Below are 20,562 nucleotides of genomic sequence, written 5' to 3'. Positions count from 1 at the left end.
GAGACTGTGGCGGAATTCCTGAGACACCTGGATGTGTGTCTGGACGACCAGCAGTGGCTGCATGACCAGCTGCTCGGCAAGAGTCTGGCACTGCTGTCCTGCGTGATCGGGAGTGACAAGCTGGAGTGGTTCGCCTGCCTGCACATCCGCACGCCCAGCGAGCACGAGCTGGCCGAGGTGGAGGACATCCAACTCTGCCAGCGACGGACCCCGAAAGCCGTGTTCAAGAGGATCCTGGGGGTGCAAAGAGTCCGGGAGAAGGTAATCGAGGCCCTGAGCCACTGACCTGGTTAATTTTAAGCCTGTAAAAGAAATCCCTCGGAAAGCAGTCCGGGCGCTTAAATCCAGCGATTGTTGAAGCCTTTCATTTAACAACAATGGAGGGCTCTTGGACATGATCGACTACAGTGAGTTTTTGTATTAGCCATTCTCGGCGTATCGAGAAGATGAGGACAAGCTGGACTTGGACTGGCCGCTCACTGATGCGGCCGAGGGGATTCCTGCGGGGTTTGTGATGAGGGGGCTGTTCGAGGCTGCCGAGGACAGGCCGGCAGTCAACCCGGGTCGTCCTGCGCAAGCCTAAGAAGGCAGTCGAAGGTGGCTCACGTTCCAACAAGCCGTTCTACGAGAAGAACATCTGCAAGTACGTGTTCGCAAGGCCATCCGCTGCCTGCGGCTGCCGGGCTACAGGCCCGACCTGGCCCGGCTGTGCGAGCAGACCGGGGCAGACCTGGCCTCCTTCGTGGAGTACTACAGCGCAGTGATCGAAAAGATGTCGGGCATCGAGCGGCTGAAGGAGGAGTTAAGAAGGGACTGCAAGGAGGCGGCCACCTTCGCCCTGTACCTGGAGTGGTTCCTTCGGAAGCGGTATGTCCGCTAGATCTGCGGGGCGGGCCACATGACCGACGTCAAGCAGTACATCAACTACAAGAACCGGGTTCTGCTGCCCGGCCTCCGCCAGCTCGACAGCTGGACCGGCAACAAGCCGCTCACATGACCACATCATCATATGTATCAACGCTCAGTCGAATCGCAGCTGGCTGATGGCCTTCTTGTTGCTGTGCTCGAGCAGGATGAGAGGCGGCAGGGAGGAGATCCGGTGGGCGTGCGAGGAGAGGGTGCTTTGCTAGGCCTGCTCCAGGAAGGGGCAGCGCAGCACCAGCACCCTTGGGCTCAGCAGCAGGAGAATGTGGTCCGGCACGCCAGCTGTCAGCACCATGTCGCAGCCGGGCGGGACTGGCACACTGCACAGGTACTGGCCATTCGCAGAGTAACTGCACAGCCGATCCCTCTGAAGGATGATCAGACAAGGCACCGTGCAGAGACTGAGCACGGCCTTGACAACATCCTTGAGTGATAGCGAAGACAGGACCACGAATCCATGCCCGCATAAGACCCCAACGTCCACTCCTCCAGTCCATCCCACCACCCACATCCCTTCCCTCTCCTACACAGAGACCACCCCTGCACGGCGGGTGCTGGCGTCGATGTGGATCGTAAACTAGGCGCAGTCTGGGGTCGAAAAGCAAAGATGGCCCTGACTGTCGGCTGATACTACTTTGAAGGCGGTGTATTGGAGGAGGGTTATGGGATGCCTGTGAATCTGTTGTGGTGGGTAGAATCTGCCCTTGCTGTAGAACCGGAGAGTGCCTACCGCGGAGGACAGCAGCAGCCTGTCCGTCTCCAAGAACACAATCTTCTGCGGAAAGTGCACCGCGAGGGGGTGCTGGGCAACTCCTCCCTCGGACTGCCACTGAACACCACCTCCTTATTCCTCAGATGCCTGCACCTCATCCCCTCCAGCAGCACCCACACGATCGTCTCTCCTCCACTCCGGTACAAAGTGGAGTCAAGGATCGTCGACTAAAATGAGTTTTCGGTGGGATAGCTGAGTTTCTTGGAGGAGGGCTTGACTCGTCGGGAGGGGTGGGGCGTCTGGAAGAGCTGGGCTGGGCATTGTCCGAAGTGCTACATCTGGCTGAGAAGGCTGGCTGGGTCCGGCTGGGTTGAGAGGTCGAGGCCTGGGTAGGTCAGGTAGTAGTACAGGTTGGTCGCCATTTCAGCCTAGACGCCTCTTTGCTTATACCCGAAGATCAAGTCCAGCCAGCCCGGCACCCCTACCGACACTCCCTCAGACTCCAAAGCCAGTCTCATCCCATGCACCAGCTTATAAGGACTGCCGCCAGCCCAGCCCGGCAGCTCCACATGATGCACTCTCCGGCCCTGCTGCCCCACGCCAAAGTCGAACTGATTGCAGTTCAGATACATCTCTGGCAGGTAGTAGAACTCTGGCAGCATCTCTCGTACATCGGTGGGCTAGTTCTGGACGCTTCGGGTGAAGTCGTGCAGGCTGCTGAAGATTCGGTCCGGGAGGTCGAACTTGCCGCCCTGGAGGTCCTGGGATTGGGAGGAGAAGGGCTGCAGGCGGATCATGAAGTTGAAGACCATCCCCGGGCTGCTGTAGTGGGTGCCGTAGTGGTAAGGAGGGATGTCCCCGAACTAGTGCGTACAGGCGTATCGCGCAGTGATAGTCTACAGTCGATGCTGAGAGCCTGCCTAGGCAGGACTCAAGGACAAATCCCTCACCCGACTGATATCAAACTGCTCCCCCTCAAGTTTGAGCACCCAGGGCATCACCACATACTCCGAGACATTTTCATGTGACCTGCCACTCCCCTCATTCACGCGCATCAGATATTCCAAGGTATTCACCCTCGCGTCCAGCCAGGCCTGGGTTACGGACGGGTCCAGGCCAGCCCGCGTTATGGCGTGGCCGAGGGTCTTGAGATGCTTCAGGCAGGGTTTTATGGCGGGAATGTGGAACAGATAGTCTTTGTGGCAGGGGGTCGTGAAGGATAAGGTTTAGGGCTGCTGGCACAGCTTGGACTGCCTGATGGCCTGGATTTCGAAGGCAATAGCTTGAGTTGGTGTGAAAAATAGTGCTTGCTCTTTGGAGAGGCAGATCCAGCCTTTCCACTTTCTTCCGAACTTCAATCGAGTGGCCTAAAATAAACGGCCCCACCTTTTCTCGCAAACTAGCTTGACATCCTCGATCTAAAACCGTCTCAAATCTGGAACGCAAGGCCACTCCCAGATTCTGATAGGCACTCGCTTCAAAAATGGTCTGGTGCCGTTCTCGCAGCTGTAGGAACTTAGCTTATAAGTCAGCTTCCTCTCTGCGGCTGAGAAGGGTGCTGGCTAGAAAATCTAATCCTTCTGGGAAAGTCTGTAGTACTCTGGAGTGGCAAGCAGCCCATGTCCTCGCCTTAATTAACCTATCTTTTTCTTGTATACTTTGAAGGCCAGCAAAGTTTGTACTGATTCCTAGATTTCTGCCTCTCGCTTTGCTTTCTTTTTGGTTTCAACTGTCATGGCAACTTCCTTCATGCCCCAGTCCTTGGCAAAGACCTGGCTCTCGAGGGTGAGCAGCTGCATCCTTTTGAACTCCTCCTCCTCGCGGTGCTGCATGACCATTTTTTAACATTGTTTGTGAATGGCATCGATCAGAGTCGGAATCATTTTGGACTGGCACTTGCTTTGCAGGTGGGCTTGGATCCCTTCGTCATGCCAGATCCTGAGGCCTAGTAGGGGCTCTGACCTGAGTGATTTTAGCATGATCCGCTTGAAAATCAGTTAGGGCCGGTCCTCGATCGTGACTGTGAAGTTGGCAAGAAATCGGACCGTAGTCATGCCAATTTTACAAACCGAGCTCATACCCTGGTACTACAAAATTTCAGGTATTTCCTTGTCGCTAAAGACTTACTCTACGAGTTCAGAGCAAGCCGCCAGAAGCCTGCTTATTCCTCCCAGAAGGTCCTTTACGATCTCATTTTCAGAATACTTTAGGGCGCAGAGTATGCTCTAAGACACGGCTCTTTAGAAGGCCGTGAATTCAGCCCGCTCGAGGGGTCGAACCCTGGTCAGCAGCAGGATATTAGCCATCGCGAGGTGCGAAAATAGAAAGAAGCAGCACCCATACAAGTCAGAAGGCTGTCCCAAATTCCTTTACAGGGCAGTGCAGCACACATGCGTGATCAGCTCGAAAAAGCAGGCCGAGCGGGCCGACATAGCAGCCGTCATGTACTCAGAGTTAAGAAACACTCCGTGCAGCAAGGAGGACAGGCCCTTGCTAGGCGCCTCTAAAAGAAATGAGAGATTGGCATGGCCGAAGTAAAGGGATGTTAGGTAATCCAGGTCGAATTCAAGTTCGTTGTAGACAATCTGCCGGATTCGTTTTGACAGCTGTTTGGAGGTGCTGGAAGGACCGAAATTGACGATGCCCTGGTAAAAATGGCATTTGTCGATGATAACCCCTCCTGGGACTTCCTGCTCTCCCTAAAACAAGGGTCTCTGCAGTCCCTCTACCAAAAACATGCCAGCCACTCTTTCCTGCCATCTTTATTGCATCTCCACGAATCCTTACAGCACTTTTGTTAGGTGGGGCCTTGCAGCCTGTCTGCCCTAGGAGGCGGTCAAGATCCAGTCGATCGCCTTGTGGGTCAGGTTGTCATGCTGGGTGGCATCGTGGGAGAATAGTTTGGAGAGGCAGCCGGAGAGGAGCATCGTGATGCGGTGGTAGGTGGAGTGCCTGCTTTGTGAGGGTCGGGGATGGTCGAGCAGCATTTGAAAGAGGCTGGTGTAGAGTGTTTTATGGCTTGCCAAATGCTTGATTTCTAAGGATTAGAGCAGTCTGACGATTCGAGAAGGCTATACCACAACTTTCCTTAAGGCCAGCCAGTACCCCACCAAATACTCCCAATCCTCCTAGCCAACCCCCTTCTTAACCACCCCCTCCCAGAACCCAACCATCTCCCTCACTTCCTTCACATACTTTCCAACATCCTCAAAGGCCATTCTCTTCTGCAAGGTGAGATGGGCCAGTCTGATAAGCAGCTCAGGAGAGTGGCAGGTTTGGAAGAGAAGCTGGGAGCAGTAGTGCCAGGCCTGCGGGGAGAGGGAGGTGTGGTAGATGAGGAGGAGGTGTGTGCTGTGGGGGGTGATCTGGGGGTGGTGGGGGGATACGGTCAGGGCTTTGAGAAGGTGGATATGTGAGAGGCAGTCTAGATTGGCCAGTGCTGCGCTCACTAAACCAGGGACCCAAGCTATCTCCTCCTCCAAGAATTCCAAGATCACTTTAGCAGACCCCTCCTCCAAACTTGCAAGCATCCTCCCAAACAGCTCCTAGACACCATCCTCCCCAAGCATCGCATTCCTGACCTACCTCGCATAATCCCTCATCGCTTCAGGGGCCATGCCTTTTACTGGTATCCTTAACACACCGAGCAAGAAATCCCGCCGGGAGTGGGGGGCAAGGTTGTAGTATATTTTGAAGAGGAGGGAGAGTTAAGAACAACTGAGGGGCGGCGGGATAAAGGAGGGGAGAAGGAGCGGCAGGTAGTCAGAAAGATGATTTTTTGATTTGTAGAGGTTTAGAAGGCACTGGAGTGCGGATGTACGGTTGAGGTTGTTTCTGGATAGCCAGAAACTACATTTTTATAAGTTATTATTGTTTTTTGATGGTTTTTAGATTACATTATTTAGTCTTTATAGACTTTTTGTTTTAGTTTTGATACCAGGCGAACTCAAACCTAAAAATAATATAAATGCCTATTCCCACACATCCTGCCCGTCCTCCAGCACCACTGCCCCCTCGACCTCAACCTTCATCCCACTCAGTTCCACTAGCCTTCCTGGCACCACTTCCTTAGACATCAGGAATAGCAGAGGGTAGGGCCTGACCTTTTCCTGGAGATGGATGATAGACGGACTTTCCCAGAGCATGGCTGGCAGCTGTGCCTGGGACTTGAGAGTGGCAGTCAGCCCTATCGCGTTGTGGAACATGCCAGTCGCGTGGTGCAGCAAAGTGACTGATTTCAGCACGTAGCCGGGCAGCAGTTACTCAGTGGATAGTTTATTGACCTGGTCTCCGACTGTCACCGAGATGCCAACCCTGACTCCTTTGAACACAGTCCTGACCATTTCCACCTCAACCCCGACGTATATCCACCTCCCTTTCGGCAACTCCATCGCTATCTTTTCTTTGCCTGCGATGGTCAGAACCGCATGGTGGCCAGTATCCTTGAGTGCCAGGGTGCAGAGGCTGAACTCTAGTTGCAGCAGGGTGCAGGGCTGCTATGACAGCCAGGCCCAGAAGCCGACGGTTAGGGGGGATGAGACATTAAGGCCTGGAACGCGCAGACTGCTGCAATGCAGGAAGCACTGGGTCCTTTGGTCACTCCGTGCTGCGAGGAGATGTGTCAGCATCTTCAGATGGCTCTGGATGAGATCACTGCCAGCCTCGAGTCTCCTGACCATCTCCGCACAGATCACCCTGGCATGGGCATGGCTGGCTGGCACCCCCTGCCACAGCGCTTTGATGATATCGGACACAAGGGCCGGAGCGCCGTCGATATGCGTGGCGAGAAGGCTGAGAAAGTCAGTCAGTTCAGAACCCCCCTTGACTCCAACGGTGACCCCGCGAGGGCAGGCGGCCACCCTCCGCGCGAGGGCCCTCACGCCCTGCTGCTCGAGGAGGGCAGCAAGCTCGCTGAGCTGTAACAGAGCAGTCATGCCTTTTCTTACGATCAATTATCTAAAGGTCGATTATCATTTTTGCTTGTTGCAGGCGGCCTTGAGGAGGTCCTGCAGGGGGGCTTCTTCACACCCCCTGCGCTTCTAGAGGACTGACCGGCCCGCCCCCACCACCAGCACGGTCGGGACCGTCTCCACATCGAATGCCACTGCGATTTCGTACGCCTCGTCAAGCTCGACCTCCCCGAAGACCAGTCCCAAGGACATCGCGAATTCCAGAAACTGCTCCCGGTGGGCCAGACTGGGCCTGCTCCACTCTGCATAGAACAGCAAGGGTACTACCTTGACCCGATCTAGCAGCCCGGTCAGATCGTCGAGAGTGGTGAGGATCGTCATTAAATTGACATCAGGTGTGCTGCGAGAACAGGTAGAGGGCGGTCAGCAGCAGCAGGCACAGCACGCCGTACCAGAGGGATCGGGAGTGGGGGATGCAGAGGCCCCCTTCTTTGGCGCGGAGGGGGTGCAGACGGTCTTTGCCACGGGTGGTGGTGAGAGTCAACCCTTGCTGCTTGAGGTATGAGGGAGAGCGGAGCAGCCTTACTGCGTGCTGGATTTCTAGCTGCCCATACCCCCTTTCCGCCATGGTCCTAACAAGCTCCTCAACCTCCTGTTCAGGCGAGCACCCCGAAAGTAGCTCATCAGCCATCGTGTCTGCCAGGGCCTGTCCTCGCTCCTTGACCTCCACATCCTCCACGCAGTACCCTGATCTCTCCATGAACCCTGGCAGACATGAGAACTCGTGCTCGTCCAGGCAGACCGCATTCTTGGGGCATTTCCTGCAGTCCACCAGGGCCTGGTCCACCAGGCAAAAGGGGGTGCCTGCGAAGGTGTTGGCCCGAAAGGCACTGTAGATGATGAGCAGGGCCAGGGCGCCGAGGAGGACGCCCTTCTGAGCGTTATTGAGCTTGAATCCTTGCGCGGGCGGGGTTGGGGTTGAGTCTCGAGAAAAGGCGGATGGATCAAAGGTGGAGGTCGGAGGGTCTACCCTCCGGAAGCCGGCATTCTGAGACTGTGGCTTGGTGCTCGACCGGTCGAAAAGAAGAGACCCCCTGCCTCTGGGAATCGAATCCTCCTCCCGGTTCTGGATGTTGGCAAAGGGCTGCCCCTGCAGACGCACAGGAGGAGGGTCCTTGTGCCTCGTGGAGTTCGAGATGTTCCTAAGGAAGTTGTTCCTGCCCAGGTCGTTCGGGCTGTTTCTGCGGTCAAACATGTACCGAATTAGGTATGTCGAAGGCGGTTATCGCTGGGCTGGTTGGGTGGCTGGCGTACCGGGGGTGGGGCAGGCTGGAGCTGGCCGGGTTGGCCGGGTACGTGCTGGCCATCCTGGCGGGGCAGGCTGGGCTGCTACTGTTTCTGGCGATCCTCAAGATCCGAAGGACCGTGGCCAACTCAGGCATCCAAATCCGGGTGACCTAGGTGACTCCCATGCCGCCCCTGCCTCCCCTCAAGCGCAGCAAGATCCTGTTCCTCAACAAGTACACAGAGTAGGCGCGACTGAAAAAACTGAGTGCTGAGCGCCAGAGCAAGCAGAACACCCTGAGGGAGGGGGAGATGACCAGGAGCTCAGGCCGCTCTCCCTCGATGTTCGAGAAGGTGACGGTCTACCGCCAGTCTCTCTAGCAGTTCTACCAGGCCAACCGGGTGTTCGGCTCCCGGCTGTTCAACTTCTGCAGAGAGGACTTCCTGTTCTACGACCACCACTTCAAGTTCATCAGCGAGCCCATCCCCAGCTTCAAGGCTGACTTTGAGGAGGGGCCGGTCAGGCTCGCAGAACTGCCCAGTCTGAAGGTCATCCTCAATTGCTACAACTCGCTGGGCAGGAGGCTCATGGCGGTCGAGGACACGGGCGAGGCCGCCCGCATGATCGAGCGCCAGCTGAAAGGCAGCCACGCCGCCCTGAACACCGAGATCGAGGACGTCTGGAACGAAATCGCGTATCTCAAGGAGGGCCAGGACTCCCGCCGAGCCAAGCGAGCAAGCACCCGCCCCAGCAAAGGCGTGAACACCCTCGAGGAGTAGCAGCAGACCATCCTCCAGAACAAGCAGTAGCTAAACCTCGAGAGCCAGACCGAAACCAAGATCATCAAGCTGGTCACCCGCCTCGAAAAGCTCCTGAAGAGCCGGGAGTACTTCGAGAGCAATAACGAGCAGCACATCCGGGCGATCGTCTCGCTGTACGTGGGTGCGCTGGATGAGGTCAAGGAGGCCTACCTGCAGGCGCACGAGGGCATGCTTGGCCTGCTGTCCATCACCCCGCTTCGTAGCACATTCGAGGAGCCTGAGGAACCGCTGCTTGAGAGGTTCGAGCTGGCGGTGGACTCTCCGCTGGGCACCTGCGAGTTGATCGAGAGGACGGTGGCCAGCAACCTGGCGGACACTCAGAAAGAGCTGCAGCGTGGGAAGGCTGTGCTGGACAGGGTCCACTAGATCAGTCTGTTCCTGACCGTCCTCAGGAACTACATGGAGGAGTACGAATCCGCCCTGACCTCCCTGGCCAGCCGCTCGGTCGAGACCACCTACGAGGCAGACCGAGTCTTCATGGGCTGCGTGGGGACAGTGAGGCAGTTCGTGAGCAGACTGACCGTCTCCAGCCGCGAGCTGGGCACGCTGATCCAAGAAAACGAGCGTTACGAGGACCACAACCGATCCTTTCTGCACCAGGTGGAGGAAAAGATCCGGATCGAAAGCGAGAGCCTGGCGCACGGCTGCGGCGAGGCCAGGACCCTGCTCAAGAGCTTTGTGTTCCTGGCGGACTTCAAGGCCCGGGCGGAGTCGATCACGGGCGGGGGGAACAAGTGCTTCCGGAACATTGAGCGGATGCTGGGCAAGGTGCACCGCATGGAGCAGGACTACTACGTGCACCGGGAGGTCGTGAAGATGGCCTTCTTGAGGGTGACGGTGAGGGTGCTGGCGCTGGGCCCGGCCATCGACAGCATCGAATTCTGCACGGTGCTGCGGTCGGCAGAATCGCCGCACAAGGAGGAGGTGGTGTGCGCCTACGAGCAGCAGGTGGAGAAGGAGGGCAAGGAGGAGGAGGTGGGGCAGGCGGCCCTGTCGCAGGTCAACGCCCTGCTGTACAGCCTGTACGAAGTGTGGCAGGACAACGACTACTTCGAGGGCAAGATCAAGAAGAAGCTGCACATCGCCCTGAACAGCGACCGCCACGAGGGCATCGGCGACATCCAGGTCGAGAGCATCCACCTGCGAGGCAACGCCCCCGAGCTGCTCTGGCTCAAGCAGAAGCTGCACGAGCAGGACGAGCTGCTCCTGGACCTGGGGCTGTCCTACACGGGCACGCTCGAGCTGCGGCTGACCACCTACGCCCACATCCTGGGCATCAACTACATCGACATCCGGCTGCACGTCAACCACCTCGCGCTGGCGATGCGGGTCTGCCTGGTGCCGAGTGACCTGGGCAAGGGCTGGACCACCTTCCTCTGCGAGCCGAGCATCGACTTCACGCTCGACCCCACCATCAACCGCTACAACATCAAGAGCTTCGTGGAGGCGCTGGTCAAGAGCGAGGTGGACAAGGCGCTGCAGTCGAAGGTGATCCCCATCCGCGCGGGGCTGCGGATCCCGCTGGCCAAGAAGTCCAACAAGAAGGAGAAATTCGCCAAGCGCAAGCTGGCGGCCATCCTGCAGCAGAAGATCGGCATAACGATCCAGTGATATTTGATGAAGAAGCGGGAGGCGCTCAAGGTGCAGGTCATCGTCGTCGGCGAGAGCGGGGTCGGCAAGAGCACCATGCTCAGGGTGCTCGACTCCGAAGACCGAGAGCCCGTCAGCACCACCGTTGGGGTCGAGCTCAACCAGCATGAGTTCGTCGTCGATAACCGGAGGGCCATCCTGCTCGGTCGCACGCTCACCAGCTTGGGACACGGCCGGCCAGGAACGCCTCAAGACCCTCACGCCGACCTACTACGCGAAGGCGGACGGCGCGCTGCTGGTGTTCGACCTGTCCGACCGGGACAGCTTCCTGGCCGCAGAAGGATACCTGCTGCACCTGAGGCAGGCGCGAGAGGGGCTGGCCATCCTGCTGGTCGGCAACAAGAGTGACAAGAGCAAGAAAGTCAGCGACCGCGAGGTGGAGGCCTTCACGACCAAGCATCAAGTCACGGACTGACCAGGGTGGCCTACCGCCAGACGTCGGCCCTAGTGACCCGCCATTCCGAGGAGGCCTTCAGCGAGATGGTCCGGCTGGTGCTGCTGCAGAAGCAGGTCCTACAGACGGAGGACAGGCTGGACATCTTCGAGAGCAAGCACGCGAACTGCTGCAGTTTGGTCTGACCTTCTTACAAACCAAATCAAATGATAGACGAAGTGTTCCTGGCCAACCTCACCTTCCCCTACGTCAGCGGCAGCACGTTCAGCCCGCTCAGCTGCCTGTCTGCTGCGCCCCTCCGCACCCCGGTCCGGTTCTACTGCAAGAAGTTCGGGAATGAAAACGAGGTGGTCGAGCTGTCCGAGTACAGACACTTCGCGGAGAGGAACAAGCTGCCCCTGGCCAGCGCCTTCATCGACAGGCAGCTGGCGGGCTGGCTGTCCAAAATACGGGCCCAGCTGCCGGTCGCACTCGAGAGTGTCAAGAAAGCCAGGATCGAGTATGTGGACTAGAGCGAGATCGTGCTCCACTATGTCGTCAGGAACGAGGCCACCAAGAAGCTGGAGAAGAAGAGCATGAGGGTGCGGCTGCAGAGACTGGAATGCTTGCTGGATGCGAGTCTCTTGGCTGTTTTTAATAGCGAGCTGGAAGTGGCGATCTCAAAGGTGATTGCCTTCGAGCCCGAGTAAAAGCGGGAAAAGCTAGTGAAGACCATGCTGGAGTAGCTCCAACCCGCACAGAAAATGGAAGACATCATATAGCTCGGCAAGGCCCCCTCCTCGCATCACTTCCTGTGCTACCACCACAGACTGCTCGAACTAAGGGACAGCCAGTTCCAGCTCATCGGCTCGTACAAGACCGACCTCGAATACAGCACACCTGTCAAACTGCTGCGCGAGGAGGGCTACCAGTTCTTCTTGGTGGGGGGGTTCAGGGTGGTCGGAAAGGAAAGCGTCTAGGCGTGTGGGGTGCACCGGGTGAGGGACGGAGTCGAGCTGGCGTTCAAGCATGATCTGGTGAACGGCCTGATGCACCCGGCGGTAGTCACCGTAGGAGAGGTGGTCTACCTGTTCGGAGGGTTTTATGTGGCCGACTACAAGTGCTCGAAGAGAATCATCGAGCTGAGGGTTTTGACGGGGGAGGCGAGGGTAGTCGGCGAGCTGAGCGAGTGCAGGGCCAACCATGCCGCCATCCTCTACAACGACACCTTTCTGGTCTACGGGGGGTACCTCTTCGACCCCAACATCAACCTTCTAGACCCCGTTATGCCTCGCCTCGAAACCAGTGATGCTAAGCCCGCGTGCTAAATCGAGAGCTTCTCCCTGACGTTCGAGGCCCTCGCCAGGCGGTCCATGCCCCTGCCCTAACACTTTATAACGCCGACGGTCAACTGCTTTGGGTTTCTCTACCAGGAGGGTGGGAAGGACTTCCTGGTGTTTTACGGCTTCAAGAGGATCATGATGAAAAAGACTTTTGCAGTGCTGGACCTGAAGGACTGGAAGGCGTTTACCTTCAAGACTTTGCCTTTTGAGGCGGGCGAGGAGGACCGGGTCGGTGAGCCGGGGGAAAAAATCCGGAAACTGCCGATCCGCTACATCCACGACAAGGAGGGGTACGTGACAGACAACGAGGCATCATTCGTGGTCAGCAGGGCCGGCAAGTTCAAACTGCTGAGGTTCAGCCTGTCGCCCCTGGCCATCAAGATGGACGAGCTGTGATAAGGCATCATTTCTTGGGCTACTCCGAGGCCAGTCCGATGATACGGCTCCACGAGCAGGCCTCCCTGTCCTGCAGGTAGAAGCCGAGCCTCTCGAACTGCACGCGCTCGTGCTCCAGGGCCGACTTGCTGACCATCCCCTTCCTTAGCACCAGGGAGGTCGGGTTGATCCCGGTCTACGGCTTGTCCAGGGAAGCGGGGTTTGGCACAGTGAAGAGCCGGTCGTAGATTTTGAACTCTGCTGGGACTGAGTCTTGCAGGGAAAGCCAGTGCAGGTATGACTTTGGTTTTGCCTCTTTGGTCAGCTCGGCCTTCACCATCACCTCTCCGGCCTCATCTTTCTTGACCTCCAGGATTTTCAAGACCCCGGAGTACTTCAACCCCACGAACTTTCCTGGCGCAATGCCGAAGAAATTCGGGTCGTCTTCAAACCTCACATCCGCACGCTCCACGAACAGCTACTCGGTGAGTGTGAGCACGTGGCTGCCAAGAGCCTTGTTCTTGGGGAAGTTGGGGCACTCCACCTGCAGGGGCTCGGGGAGGTTGGTGATCACGAGGCGGACAGGATCAGTGATCGCAAAGTTGCGGGGGCAGAGGTCGTCCAGATCCTTCCTGACGATGTTTTCGAACAGCTCGATGGCGATGACATTTTCGTTGCCGCGACGGGTGACGCTGACCTCCTCGCAGAAACGCTTGATGGCCTGGACCCTGATGCCCCTGCGGCGCATGCCCTCGACGGTGAACAGCCGGGGGTCAGCCCAGCCGTCGACCAGCCCCTCCGCGACAAGCCTCTCGATCTTGCGCTTGGACATGATGTTGTAGGAGATGTTGAGCCGAGAGTATTCCCAGACAGTGGGCCGGTAGAGGTTCAGCACCTGCAGCGGCCAGTAGTACAGCTCCCTGCGGATCTCGAACTCCAGGGTGCAGAGGGAGTGGGAGATGCCCTCCAAGGAGTCGCAGATGGGGTGGGTGTAGTCGTACATGGGGTAGATGCACCACTTGCTGCCGGTCTTGGGATGCTCTTTGAACTTTATCCGGTAGATCACGGGGTCTCGCATGGTCGTGTTCGGATGCTTGTAATCAATCTTCCCCCGCAGGCACGCCTCGCCTTCCTTGAACCCTCCGTCCCGCATCTTTCGGAACAGCTCCAGGTTTTCCTCGGGAGAGCGGTCCCGGTAGAGGGAGGGCTAGCCGAGCCTCCTCTTCTAGCGCTGCACCTCCTGACTCTCGTGGCACATGAACGCATGGCCCATCTGTATCAGCCTCTCAGTCAGCTCGTAGATCTCCCCGAAGTAGTCCGAGGAAAAGGTGACTTTCCAGGGCTCGTAGCCCATGAACGCGATGTTCTCTTTGATCATGTTGATGAAGTCGATGTCCTCGCGGTCCGGGTTGGTGTCGTCAAAGCGCAGGTAGCATTTGCCGCCGTGCTTCTTTGCGATCTAGAAGTTGAAGCGGATCGCCTTCGCATGGCCGATATGGAGGAAGCCGTTCGGCTAGGGCGGGAAGCGGGTCAGCACGCCCTCCCCGAACTTGTCAGTCCGGAGGGCCAGCGATTCCTTGTTATTCTTGGCTTCGAGCATGTCGCGAGGCATCAAGTCCTCAATGTCCTTGACGACCTTCTCCTCCTTTTTGCCCTTCCTGGCCGCCTTATCCGCCTCAGTCTCAGGCCCCAACACCTCCAGGAGGAAGGCATTGAATTCCTCATTGAACAGCTTGCCATCGACGAAGGGAATGCCCTCCTTGGCCTTGTTCATGGTCTCGACCCGGTTCAAAGCATATCTGACTGATTTCAGCCTGTCGAGCTAGCCCTCGAGGGATGTTCTTATGTGGGCTGCCACTTCTTCGCGGGTGAGGGTGACCCCGATCCCGCATGATTTGTTGAAAGCCTCCATGCAGAATGGTTGGTTCTTGGTTTCCAGATCTTTGAGGAAGTGGAGGCTGTAGTCCAGCTGCGAGGCGTGGGTGATCTGACCCTTGCCCACCATCTCGCCCAGCATTTCCTGGTATTTTTCCAGGTTGACAGTGGCCCGCGTGGCAACTGCGTAGAGCAGGCTGCCGACCTTCTTGTCGCACTAGGCCAGGCCCGAGGCCCTGATGACCTTGAGCAGATGGGCAGTGGCCTCCTTGTTCTTCAGACAGTTCTAGGCCGTGGTCTTGGCCAGCCCGATGCCCAGGAATAATTTCATGTTATCCTCCTCCATATTAATTATGGCGGTCACTTGGTCTTCAGCTTCCGCTGGGACTTCAGGGGTTGGGGTTGGGGTTGGGGTTGGGGTTGGGGTTGGGGTTGGGGTTGGGGTTGGGGTTGGGGTTGGGGTTGGGGTTGGGGTTGGGGTTGGGGTTGGGGTTGGGGTTGGGGTTGGGGTTGGGGTTGGGGTTGGGGTTGGGGTTGGGGTTGGGGTTGGGGTTGGGCGTCTTCCACCCAGCATTTCTTGCCCTGCGTGAGGTCGTAGCCGTTCATCTCGTCCTTGGCCACGCCGAGGGCCTGGCCCACCTTGCCAGGCCCGTTGGTCAAGTCCTCCACCTTTTTTGATTTGATTTACCGCCGCGCCATGACATGGGGCATCCCTTCGATTGGCTCAACTGCTCGGATTAGAACAGCCTCGGGCTCGCCCTCCTGCCCCGCGGTGATGTTCAGGCAGACGTTCTGGGGCATGTAGATGGTGTAGATGTAGAAGTGGCCGCCGTCCAGCCAGAAGTATTTTGTCTTCTCGGTCTTTTTGTTATTGTAGGCGTGGCAGGCCTTGTCCAGGGGCGCTTTGTAGGCCTCTGCCTCGACAATCCTGGCCTTGACCAGCTTTCCATCCAGGTCCGACACCAGCACCTTTCCGATCAGGGCCTAGGTGAGCTCCACCACTTCCTTCCTGAAAAACTCCCGGGGCAGGGGCTTGTCCATGAAATTAGATTTGTCAGATTTCAGATTTCATGAAGCAGAGGGGGTTGGCGATTTCGGCCTCGTCGTGCTCGCAGCGGGTGAGCATGCTGTACAAAGGGTTTTCCTTGTGCCGTGAGTTGGGCAGCACTTTGGTCCTTTTGCGAGGGGAGTATCCGTCGTTTATCCAGTCGAATTTAGAGAGTTCGTCGGAGAGATCTTTGAAGCCGGCCTGCCAGACCATGAACTCTTCCTTCTCACGGCGGAATCTCACCCGGTCATCCATCGACTTCCTGCCGTACTCCTGCTTCACCTAGTTACTGACGTCCTTCCAGTCCTTGAGAGTCACGTGCTTGCCTTGCAAGCGCATCTATTCCTGGTAAATCTGGTAGGGGTTGAGGCTGGCCTTAGGGATTTTGACCTCTTGCTCGCCGATCCGGAGGTACTTCACCTCCTCGATCAAGTCTTTCGAGTGGACCTCGAGATAGACCTTCCTCTTTTTCCAGAGGAGATTCACGATCACGGCGACCTGCTTGCTCGACCAGTCGAGATGCTCGTTCTTCAGCCTCTAGGTGTAAAACTTCACGAATTTGAGGTAGTCTTTGTTCCAGAATGATTTTATTTTCGGTTCCTGCGGTTTGGACTCTTCTTCATGCTCCGATGAGCTTTCGCTTGAGGATCCTTAGTTGTCTTCCTCTCCGTTGTGTATGAAGACACCCTGGCCTTGCTCGTCGGCATGGAAGACTTCGATCTGCTGTTTCGGTTTGTGATACAGCTCCATGAAGGCGCTCTTCATGCCCTGGGGCAGCCCCGCCCACTCCTTCCTGCCCAACTCACGGGCCTCGATCAGAGACAGCACCGGGCTACGTACCATCAGCTCGATGGCCTTCCTGGCGATAAAAGTCTCCTAGACATCGTCAGACCTGGTCCCTCGTTTGCGCGACATGATTATGGCGCTTTTTGATATGGTGATGTATCCGGCCCGCAATAGTCAATAATGGAACAACGGAGGGTCTTCGTCGTGGGGGTGGGGATGACCAAGTTCATCAAGCCGAGGGAGGGCAACCCTGACTACCCGATCCTGGCCAAGCAGGCCATCGAAAGGGCCTTGAGGGACTGCTCCTTGAGGTACGAGAAGATCCAAGCTGCGGCAGTCGGCTATGTCTATGGCGACTCGACCTGCGGGCAACGTGCGCTCTATGAAGTTGGCATGTCCGGCCTGCCAGTCTACAACGTCAACAATAACTGCTCGACCGGATCGACTGCCATCCACCTGGCCTCAAAGCTGATCCAAGGCGGGCTGCACGACTGCGTGATGGCAGTAGGGTTCGAGAAAATGGAGCGCGGCTCGCTGGGGTCAAAGTTCATGGACAGGACGAACCCCATGGACAAGATCTTCAGCCGCACAATGGAAATGACTGAATTCACGAAGGCTCCTTTCGCGCCTCAGTTCTTTGGGAATGCGGGCATGGAGCACATGAAGAAATATGGGACCAAGCCGGAGCACTTTGCCAAGATTGCCGAGAAGAATCATCGCCACTCCCTGAACAACCCGTACTCCCAGTTCCAGGACGGGCACTCGCTGGAGACCATCCAGAAGTCACAGAAGATCCATGGCGTGCTGACCAAGCTGCAGTGCTGTCCCACCTCCGACGGCGCCGGGGCGGTGGTGCTGTGCAGCCTCGACAAGGTCAAGGAATTCGGGCTTGAAGATCAAGCGGTCGAGATCCTGGCGATGGAGATGACCACAGACCGACCGGAAATGAAAGACGACCTGATGAGCCTGGTCGGTTACGGCATGTCGAAGGAGGCAGCCAGCAAGGCCTTCAAGAAGGCGGGCGTAACCCCCGCCGATATCAACGTGGTCGAGTTGCATGACTGTTTCAGTGCCAACGAGCTGATCACCTACGAGGCTCTGGGACTGTGCGGGGTTGGCGAGGCAGGCAGCTTTATTGACAAGGGGCTGAACACCTATGGCGGGAGGGTAGTGGTCAACCCTTCAGGCGGGCTGATCAGCAAGGGCCACCCCCTCGGGGCCACAGGGCTGGCGCAGTGCTGTGAGTTGAACTGGCAGCTGCGGGGGATTGCCGATAAGAGGCAGGTGGAAGGGTGCAGGTACGCACTGCAGCATAACATCGGGCTGGGCGGGGCGTGCATCGTGGGGATCTACAAGAAGCTGACCCCGGGCCGGAGCAAGGGAACCTCCGATCTGAAGACGATCGAGGCCAGCGAAAAAGGGGACCTGGCCAAGCTCTGACCCGGATAATTTTATTTATAATATCGGTTAACAAAGAGAATGAAGGAGGCAGAAAACTAGAACTACGACCCGGAATGCATCATCTGCAACCCCTGCAAAGAGTGCGAAAAGGAAAAGAGCCCTGAGCCACCAATGTACCTGCCCCCGCCTCCCATGATGTACCCTCCGCCCTGTCCCTCCCTCACCAGACAACTTCCATCCCCCCTTCCTGGGCTATCCGCCGCAGCACCCCTACCACATGCACGGCCCTCCTTACATGCCCATGCAAGGCCCTTTCCATCAAATTGATGGGTGCAGGGGCAGGTCACGATCCCCGATTCGGGGGAGGGGCAGTCCTGCGCCTGGGTTTAGGGGGTAACGGCCTTTCAGGGGGGTCGAAACTCGGTACTCTTATGGAGGGGCTGATGGGTATTCTCCGGTCAGGGGGCCAGCTGGAGGCTACGGGTACCATGGGCATGGTCCGCACGGCAGCGAGGGCCAGCAACATGGCCATCACGGGCATCAGGGCCATCACGGCCATCACGGCCACCATGGTCACCCCGGGCATCACGGGCATAACGCCAACGGCTATGACCAAGGCTACGGATACCCCCATCACATGTGAGCATGTAACTTTCTCGAAGAATAGTTTATTTATGGGCAACAGCCAGCAGGACGACAACCTCAAGTGCGGGGTCAGGACGGTGGTCACTTCGAGGGCAGAAGGCGAGTCGGTCCAGGGGACGGTCTATATCGAGGCCCTACAGCCGATCGAGCGGGGGTCGGTCCATGTGCAGATCAAAGGATTCGAGCAGATCGAGTGGACCGAGTACCACCATAGCCACCATGGCGTGCATACCGTAGTTTATGAGGCCACTAAGGCATTTTTTGACATTACCAAGGAAGTCATAAACTTCGGGACCAACATAAACAAGGGCATGTACCAGGTGCCCTTTTAGATCATGATGCCTCGCAACCTGCCAGTGCCGATGCTTTTCGAAGGCAGCGAGAGTTCACTCGGCAGGATTCAATATTCGGCGCAGGTGCTTTTTAAGCATCCTCAGCATTAGACTGACCTTGCTTACGAGTTCCCGATTAACCTCAACTTTAAGAGCCATGAGCCGCCGGCCATCCACAACCTGCAGGTCAAGATCGACCACGACGTGACTTGCTGCTGCCTCGCCCAAGACCACCTCAAGGGAAGTGTCTACCTCGATAAGACCCTCTACACAATAGGAGACACCGTCCTCATCTTCATCAAATTCGAGGCCCTCAGGAACTCAATCAGCACCATCAACATGCAGCTCCGTAAGAAATGCAAAATGACAGCCCCCGAAAAAACCAAGACTTTCTACGAAGAAATCAAAAGCTTCAAGATGCCGGGCATTGACAAGACGGACGCCGTGCGAAGGGTGGAGCACAAAATTCTGTTGAACAACATCGGGACCAAGGAACTGTCGCCTACCTACGTGGGGTCGATCATGGTGTTCACGTATGAAATTCTGGTGGAATTCCTGATCGATGACTTTTGTGGTAGTTCTGCCGAGGTGATTGTGCCTTTCCTCTTGAGGAATGAGCGATTTATGCCTGAGTACAGACCCATCGAGTTCGAGCTGCCAAGTGGGTGGGCGCCTCAGACCTACCCCCTGGCTGAATTCGGTCAGCCGAGGTACTAGACTGACCCGCGCCTGCTGGAGAGGCAAGGAACTTCCCTCAAGTAGATGTATCCTGGCATCGAGTACCAGCCTGCAGAGTCATCCTCGGTAGCATTAAAATGATTGATATGCTCATTGCTGAGAAGGAATCTGATGCAGGCACAAATCGTGGGACCCGTCTTCTCTTGTTATCTCGAAAAACACCAAGATTGTGGATTCGTGGGCCTGAACGTTCAGGTATCTTATAGAAAACTGCGGAAGCTGGGAAACCTAGGTAACTGACTGCCAGCTGAGCAAGTCCTTCGAAACAGCGATGCCGAACCTCTCCTCGTAATTCTCCTTTTCACTCGCGCTGCCATCGTAAAAGCCAATCCAGCCCTCCCCATCCTTCATCACCGAGTTTATCCTTCTGCAGTAGCAGTCCCAGGTCTGTCCTTCCGGCTTGAACACAGTCCCTTTGTACTCCCAGTGGTCCAGGTCCTTGGACTAGGCCAGCCCCGTAGCTGACAGGCACTGTCCCGTGTTGTAGATGTCGTGGGTCGAGTGTGAACCCGGGCAGTCGCCATGGTGGGCAGGGCAATACTGAGTAGCATGTAGTATCTCCCTTACGACTCGAAAATCCAAGGGTCTTTCACCCCTTCGAGGCCTAGCGACTCAGCAGTAAAGATAACTTTCCTTTATGAAGCTTTGAATTAGCACGGCTTTGAGGCTTTCATCATTGCGACACACCACTTTCCGCTAGGAGCCACGTAGCTGGTGACGTATCTCCAGATTCCGTTTTTCCCTTTGTACAGGTGACTTCTCTCAATTGACGCAATTCGTACTCCTCCTTCCGGATAGTGAGTATATCCTCCCAATCTACCAAATTTATAGACCGTGCGATTCTGACCTCGGCGCCTCGATCCGGCACCATGCCCCTCGGACGGCGAATACGATAGGTCATGTACCAGATTTGTTCATCCTTGTCGAAATATACTCCTGGACAGCCAACCCAGTACCCGTTTTGTTTCCCTTCAGGCTGCCTGATGACCATTGCCTTCTCAAGCTAAGCAACCCTCGCATGAAGTTATCTGCATGCCATTGCAAATTAGGATCATGGCGCTAATTAATCTGGATGAGTTTGGCACAGGGTAGGTAGGAGGATGCCTAAAGGAATCAGGCAATTCGGGTATAGTTGGAGTAGCTGGATAGAGAAACAATTGAAGTGGAGGCTGCCCTTGCCCATGCACAGAGCACTAATCGATATTTGAAAGCGAAACTTTAAGAAGCGAAAGCATCAAAATTAGAGCATGTAAGAAATCCTCTGATTGTGGAAATAGGTGCTCCTTAAGCCTTGGCTCAGCTAAGAAAAGAAGCGGAGGGATCACTGCTGGGGCTCGAGAAAGA

The 20,562-nt window shown here is 56.6% G+C and overlaps 4 protein-coding genes across 4 annotated transcripts; 2 read left to right on the top strand and 2 right to left on the bottom strand.

Moving 5' to 3' along the window:
- Positions 1-10,269: 10,269 nt before the first annotated feature.
- LOC127595118 (ras-related protein Rab-18-B-like) lies at positions 10,270-10,881 on the top strand. The gene is made up of 3 exons (XM_052056812.1): positions 10,270-10,392; positions 10,484-10,678; positions 10,738-10,881. Exons 1-3 carry the CDS (start codon positions 10,270-10,272, stop codon positions 10,879-10,881), a joined length of 462 nt encoding a protein of 153 aa, XP_051912772.1.
- A 1,552-nt stretch (positions 10,882-12,433) lies between these two features.
- On the bottom strand, positions 12,434-14,167 carry LOC127595117 (probable glutamine--tRNA ligase). Its single transcript, XM_052056810.1, is given in 1 exon segment — positions 12,434-14,167. A coding segment is annotated over 1 exon segment (1,734 nt).
- Positions 14,168-14,215: 48 nt separating this feature from the next.
- Positions 14,216-15,309, bottom strand: LOC127595116 (putative 3-methyladenine DNA glycosylase). The gene is given in 2 exon segments (XM_052056809.1): positions 14,216-14,485; positions 14,836-15,309. Coding segments are annotated over 2 exon segments (744 nt in total).
- A 973-nt stretch (positions 15,310-16,282) lies between these two features.
- On the top strand, positions 16,283-17,542 carry LOC127595115 (sterol carrier protein 2-like). The gene has a single exon (XM_052056808.1). The coding sequence runs from the start codon at positions 16,283-16,285 to the stop codon at positions 17,540-17,542; it is 1,260 nt and encodes a 419-aa protein (XP_051912768.1).
- The last annotated feature ends 3,020 nt before the right edge of the window (positions 17,543-20,562 follow it).

This window comes from Hippocampus zosterae, unplaced genomic scaffold, assembly GCF_025434085.1.
Source record: "Hippocampus zosterae strain Florida unplaced genomic scaffold, ASM2543408v3 HiC_scaffold_406, whole genome shotgun sequence".
Classification (NCBI taxonomy): Eukaryota; Metazoa; Chordata; class Actinopteri; order Syngnathiformes; family Syngnathidae; genus Hippocampus; species Hippocampus zosterae.
This window is presented reverse-complemented; position numbering and strand designations above follow the sequence as displayed.